This window comes from Rosa chinensis, chromosome 2 (genome assembly GCF_002994745.2).
Source record: "Rosa chinensis cultivar Old Blush chromosome 2, RchiOBHm-V2, whole genome shotgun sequence".
Taxonomy (NCBI): Eukaryota; Viridiplantae; Streptophyta; class Magnoliopsida; order Rosales; family Rosaceae; genus Rosa; species Rosa chinensis.
Window position 1 is genome coordinate 76,391,631 of NC_037089.1, and position 7,152 is coordinate 76,398,782.

The 7,152-nt window shown below is 40.1% G+C and overlaps 1 protein-coding gene across 1 annotated transcript; it reads right to left on the minus strand.

Moving 5' to 3' along the window:
• Positions 1-4,335: 4,335 nt before the first annotated feature.
• On the minus strand, positions 4,336-6,877 carry LOC112185033. Its single transcript, XM_024323244.1, has 2 exons — positions 5,807-6,877; positions 4,336-5,427 (listed from the first exon to the last, which is right to left on the minus strand). Exons 1-2 carry the CDS (start codon positions 6,875-6,877, stop codon positions 4,336-4,338), a joined length of 2,163 nt encoding a protein of 720 aa, XP_024179012.1.
• Positions 6,878-7,152: the final 275 nt, after the last annotated feature.

The following is a 7,152-nucleotide window of genomic DNA, read 5'->3' on the forward strand; positions in this document are numbered from 1 at the left end:
TTTAAACCCAAACGAGCCAGAAATTTGTATTGTGATAATAAGGCAACGATGAATATTGCTCACAACCCAGTACAACATGACAGAACTAAGCATGTTGAGGTCGACAGACATTTCATTAAAGAGAAACTTGATGCTAAACTTATCTATTTTCCGTTTGTCAACTTAGAAGAACAGTTGGCTAATGTTCTCACTAAGGCAGTATCGAGTAAGGCATTTCACGACTCACTTGACAAATTGGGCATTTGTGATCTGTATGCGCCAACTTGAGGGGGAGTGTTAACGTGAGTCATATTTACCTTATTTATGTGGATATTATGTAATATTCTGTAATATCTGTAGTATTATTTGATTTACTACTTGCCTTAGGAATAGTACTTGTCTTATTAGGCACAATCGTAATTTGTATATAATTCCTTCTTGTAAGGTGAATGAAATAGATAATTATTCAGCCAAAATTGTCTCTAGTTTTTCGTTATATTTTGACTATTAACTCCCAGAGAACTAGAAGGAAATTTGATGCAATTAACTAGATTGGACCCCTCCCACCAATCTGAATCCATGCAGGGGAAAATGGAGAAAATTAATAAAGTTATTGGCTGGTAAGCATCTACAAGTAATGAACCAGCCAAAATTTAAAGAAAAGTTATGAAATATATCAAAAAGGAAAAATTTTACTTAACTGATTATACTTCTTAGTATTATTTTCAAGTCTTCTATTTTGATTTCTTATTTGGACCCCGCCAAACTTTGACTTCTAGTTCCGCTAACTGAGTTAATTATAGATAACCATTAGCTTTTAATTTAAACTTCCTCTTTCTTATCAAGTTTCAATTGAATTTTTTTTATTGAATTTGTATTTATGTTAAAAAGTTATATCTAGAAATACCATATATATATAAAACAATTGAGATACTGTATATATAAAAGTCATGAATTTAAATAATATATGAAATTTTATTATTTTCTACTATTATGAATGATATATTAGTTATTCGGGTTAGCCATGTCTCGACCTAGTAGAGCTCTGCTAGGGTTGGGACAGCGCCGCCTTCGGGTTTGGCCTCTCTGTACCTCTCTCCACCCTGCATGGAGTGCAACTACGTCGTCTCTTTTGGGATCGCCCAAATCAAGGCGGGGTATATCTGTGGCTTCTCTGTCGCAGAATTCTTCTGTGCCATCGTTGCTAATAGGACTGAGGATCTGGTCTTTTCTGGAGCGATTGCCTCTTGCTGTGCAGGCCTGTGCAACCTCAGGGGAGTGGAGTTATGGTGGCTCGTCTAGGCCACGGCTTGCGCGGCTCAAAGGATCTGAGGTGCAGGTAGATAGGGTTAGAGCATGGAAGTTGTGCTTGAAGAGATGGGTTTTGTACGGGTCGGGTCAGTTTCTATTCAAGTCTCTCCATGGATGGCGGCACTCTCAACATGGTTGTCTTCCGGCCGACCGGCTTCCTCTGGTATGGGGGCAATGTCAACTTGCGGCTCCAATTTCATTTTTCCGGGTTGTCGACGTTGGGTCTAGTCTTTTGGACCCCCGTCGTCAGATGTCTGGAGATACGGTGTGGAGGTGCTTAGGGGTCAGTTACCGACGTTGGCGCAGATTGGGTGGTGGTGCAGGTGTCAGTGGCGGGCAAGTCAAAGACTCTGTTGAGTTGATTGCAAGGGCAAACCCTAATTGGGGTTGGGCTTTGCTTTGGTTTTCTGATTTGGGCTTGGGACTTGATGGAATGGCTAGGGCTGCAGTATGTGATCCAAGTGGGTCTTCTCTATTCTGGATCCGGGAGACTTTTTTTGGGCTCCAAATTTTTCTATATGTTGGAATTGCTTCTTTGGTTACTTAGGTAGAATATTGCTCTCTATTCAGCGCATTTTTTTGCGTGGAGTAGGCAAGATCGGTCGACCATATAGAATATTGCTCTCTATTCATGGGAAAAATAATGATGGAAATAATGACATGTGCATGGAAATGATGGATGAAATTTCCAAAAATTGACGACTGCCTTTTACACGTCCGAGGTAATATAGTTGCGAATCTTTTAGTGCCCCCTCATCACATCAATGTGCTTCTTCTATTATATTAAATTTATCTATTTATACAGTTACGAGTTTTTCTAGCACCTCTTCATCACATCAATGTGCCTCCCCCATTATATTAAAGTTATTTATTTGTACAGCTATGAGTCTTCTAGTTCCTTCTCATCACATCAATGTGCCTCCCCCATTATATTAAACTTATTTATTTGTACAACTATGAGTCTTCTAGAACCTTCTCATCACATCAATGTGCTTCTGCTTCTCCCATCATATTAAACTTATTTATTTGGAGTATTACTAGTATTGAACAACATGTGTCAAAACAAAAAAAATAAACACCATGTAAAAAATAATATCTTTTCCTTTGTGTGTTTTTTTTAACTAAACAATTCTCATTCAACTCAACTCAGAATAGCACGGATCCTTGCCATCTATGGGCAAGTCTAGGACGTGGCATGCTAGTACTACCCATTAGACAATTAGTGCTCACATATTCAAAAGCGAACCTGTACACTATGAAAAGAATACATAGTAAATAGGCTACATTTAGATCTAAGATAACCATAGGTGCATTTAGTTGAATTAATGATCCTCCAAGATCCCAAATACGAAACCCTAAAGAAACATAGTGTATATGTGTGGTCCACAAAAGAGCCTAATTCCAGCAGGTACACACAACAGGTTTGGGCGCCCAAGCCCATTTGAATTTAGCCCCCAAACTGATTTGGGCTATCGAATCCTTCTGGGCTCCCAAGATGATCTGGGCACCTAACTTGCTACACCCTTGCCAAACGCAGCAGACGCTGCCATCTTCTCATCTCCGGTCACCTTGCCGGCATGCTCTGCATTCACCAAGGCCTGGCTTTCTTCCATCAATGCATCTGCAAAACGATGCACGACGACTATCTCCTCCACTCCCACAGATTGGAGAACAAAGATTCGCGCCGCCATCAATCGGATTCGGGTCTCGGCCCCCACATCTGCAATCGGAAGTGCAGCGAGCCATGATGCTCTGTTTTGGTCACCAAAAGCAAGCCTCTGCCATGGGTAAATCAGAAGACCGTCAAGCCCAAACCATCGAGTTTTCAAGTCATCAGGAGGTTTGAGTCGCCCTCTCCTCGGTCGGATCCTTATCCCAAAATTCCAAGCCCCCTATTTTGAATCTCACCTAGATCGATTCAGTGAGATATGATTCTGGGTAAAGCCACCAGTAGTTGGATTTTATGGGTTGTAGTCGAGAGGCATCAATGTTGGAGGGCTGCATGCCAACAACCTGATATGGAAAGACCAAAAGAGAACCTCCACTTAGAGAGGAGACCGGCACCGATCTCCACAATTGGAGCACCACACAGTGGCGGCTAGGTTTCGAGAGCCACATGCTCATTTCGGTGGTCTTAGGTTTCAATTATCTTTTCCTTTGTGTTTGTTTCCTGAACAACATGCGAAACTCTTTTATGGCCAAATAAGTGTTATAATTTAAAAAATTGATGTCTTTCTCTCTGACTCTCGCGAGAGAGGGTTCCCGACGGCAATTAGATTTGGCTGGTAATACACATCCTAATGTTTTCCCTAATTAAATAATATAACTCAGTCCATTGATGGACTATGTCAAATATGGTGCATGCGTGCCTTGCAAGAAATCAAAGATGAAGTTCAATTCAGTTCAGATAGAAGGAAAAAGTGAAGGACTATTGATGCATGTATTGAGAAATAGCTAAATTGAAAAATTAGAAATTCTTAAAGTTTCTTAATATGTAGTAGGAATTTTTTATGTGCCATTTCTTTTATGTGTTTCATCAATTATTTATATATTCACAGGGCCTAAATTGATGTCTAGAAAAATTATTATTTTGTTAAAAAGTATTGACTTACTTTGTAGAGAGTAAGAAACGTATAAAGAGAGATGAGGGGAAAATAGAGAAGTGTCTTATTCAGTCTTAGAGGCCTCCCTTATATAGAGGTAGGGTTTACATGATAAGTGTTTAAACTATTGATATATTACATGTAGGTCCCTAACTAATAACGTGGACAGCCACATAAGAAATAATATTTACAACACTCCCCCTTGGATGTCCACCAATTGATGATGGCATTGGACGCGCTTATTGTTGCCTCGTTAAAAACCTTGTCAGGTAACAAAAACCCAGTGGGATAAAAATAACCCTGGTCGAAGGACAAAAAGAGCACAACACGCATATGTCCTAGGTATCATGTTTCTTGATGCTCCCCCTGATTGCAATCTCCCCATGATCTTTGCATGCGTCGCTTGATAGCTTCGAGAGTCGTCTCAATCCGATCTCTTCCACTAACTTCTGGAAGTACACTTAGGTAGAGATTTGGTGAATAAATCAGCCAAGTTTTCGTCGGATCGAATTTGCTTCACTGCAATTTCTTGATTCTTTTGAAGCTCATGAGTGTGAAAGAACTTTGGCGTGATATGCTTAGTCTTGTCACCTTTGATGAATCCTTCTTTAATCTGAGCAATACAAGCAGTATTGTCTTCATACATGACTGTTGGTTTGTCAGTTACTGAAGGTAAATCACAGGTGCTTCGAATGTGGCGAATCATGGATCTTAACCAAAAACATTCTCGGTCAGCCTCATATAAAGCAATTATTTCTGAATGATTAGAGGAAGTTGCCACGAGTGTTTGCTTAGATGATCGCCATGAAATTGCTGTGTCTCCACAAGTAAAAACATATCCTATTTGAGAGCGACCTCTAAGCGGATCAGAGAGATATCCTGCATCAGCATATCCAACAATCGTGGGATTATCAACAGATTTATTTGTGTAGAATAAACCCATATCTGTTGTACCACGAAGGTAGCGTAAAATGTCTTTTATGCCTTTCCAATGGCGTGATGTTGGAGTAGAGATATATCTTGCCAATACACTAACTGCAAATGCAATGTCTGGTCTTGTACATTGTGCCAAATAAAGTAGGGCACCAATAGCACTAAGATATGGTACTTCTGGACCAAGGATAATTTCGTCATCTTGTCTTGGACGAAATGGATCTTTCATAGTGTCAAGACTCCGAACAACCATTGGGATACTCAGTAGGTGAGCCTTTTCCATACCAAATCTCTTCAGAATTTTTTCTGTATAAGCAGATTGATGGACAAGAATCCCATTATCCAAATGCTCAATTTGCAGCCCAAGGCAATACCTTGTTTTTCCAAGGTCTTTCATTTCAAATTCTTTCTTTAAATATTCAGCAGTTTTTTCAAGTTCTGAAGAACTTCCAATCAGATTCATGTCATCGACATAAACTGCGACTATTGCAAAACCAGAATTTGATTTCTTAATGAACACGCAAGGGCATATAGGATCATTGACATATCCTTCCTTAAGTAGATACTCACTGAGGCGGTTGTACCACATTCGTCCAGATTGCTTCAATCCATATAAGGATCGTCTCAGTTTGATTGAGTACTGCGTGGTTTTGTAGTTGCTTCAGGCAACCTAAGTCCTTCTGGGACTTTCATGTAGATATCAGTATCTAACTCACCGTATAGGTATGCAGTAACAACATCCATAAGTTGCATATCAAGTTTTTCCGAAACTACTAAACGTATTAGATAGCGGAATGTGATAGCATCCATTACGGGAGAATATGTTTCCTCATAATCTATCCCAGGCCTTTGTGAAAAACCTTGCGCAACAAGTCGCGCCTTATATCTTGCAATCTCATTTTTCTCATTACGCTTTCTCACCGTGGGGGCAGGAGTGAAACCCTTTGATCCTCTTTATTTAAAAGAAGAAAAAAAAATACCCATTTATATCCAACCGGTTTGACATTGGGTGGTGTTTGGACAACAGGTCCGAAAACACTGCATTTTTCTAGAGAATTTAATTCAGTTTGGATTGCATCTTTCCATTTGAGCCAGTCATGTCTCTGTCTACATTCATTAACAGAGCGAGGTTCAGTGTCATCGCCTTTTATTATTTCAGTAGCTACTGCGAATGAGAATATATTGTCTATAATCATATCTCTACGATCCCACAACTCATTGGTGTACACGTAGTTTATGGAAATTTCCTTATTTTCAGGTACCTGAGCCTCTTCATGGGCTGGTGTCTCACTGATGTCATTTTCCTCTTCTGTAGTCACAGAATCATGAATTGTGGATCGGACATTAATGTCTTGCCCAATATTCTCTTCAGGGGCTATTTCATTAGGATTCAGATGTGCCTTTGTTTTCCTCTTTCTAGGAACTGAATCTTTTGAACCTACAGGTCTGCCACGCTTCAGGCGTGCAGCAGATGGCTCATTGGCCGCCACATTATTTTGTCCAATTTGGACATTAATTCTTGCCGGTGCATTTATTGCTGGGATATGTGATCTTGTCACTTTTGGTGTGTCAGTGAATGCATCAGGCATTGTGTTAGCAATATTTTGAAGGTGCAGAATCCTTCGTACTTCAATTTCACTTTCTTTAGTACGAGGATCAAGATGAGATATAGTGGGTACAGTCCACATTAATTCACGACGTTCATTTGGAATAGTCTTATCTCCCCCTAACGGCGGGAATATTGTCTCATCAAAATGGCAATCTGCAAACCGTGCGGTGAAGGTATCACCCGTCATCGGTTCTAAATACCGAATAATAGATGGTGAATCAAAACCAATGTAGATTCCCAATCGACGTTGAGGGCCCATTTTTGTTCGTTGTGGCGGTGCAATAGGCACATAAACAGCACAACCAAATGTTCGAAGGTGGGAGATATTGGGCTGGCTCCCAGAAACAAGTTGTAATGGGGAATATTGATGGTTGGCTATGGGCCTCAACCGAATTAAAGCTGCTGCATGCAAAATTGCATGTCCCCATGCAGAAACTGGCATCTTTGTTTTCATTAGCAAAGTGCGAGCTATTATTTGAAGTCTCTTAATAAGAGCTTCTGCCAAACCATTTTGTGTATGAACATGAGGAACTGAATGTTCAATTTCAATTCCCATAGGCATGCAATAATCATCAAACGTTTGAGATGTAAATTCACCAGCATTGTCTAAACGAATGGACTTGATAGAGTAGTCCGGGAATTGAGCTCGTAATTTAATTATCTGAGCAAGTAGTTTGGCAAATGCCACATTACGGGTAGACAAGAGGCAAACATGTG

What these genes read in the sequence shown, in the direction of transcription:
- LOC112185033 (XM_024323244.1), bottom strand. Translation starts at nt 6,877, where the DNA reads ATGCCAGTTTCTGCATGGGGACATGCAATTTTGCATGCAGCAGCTTTA. An exon ending in AACCGGTTGGATATAAATGG is followed by an intron (nt 5,428 to 5,806) that starts GTATTTTTTTTT and finishes TATGGATTGAAG; the next exon opens with CAATCTGGACGAATGTGGTA.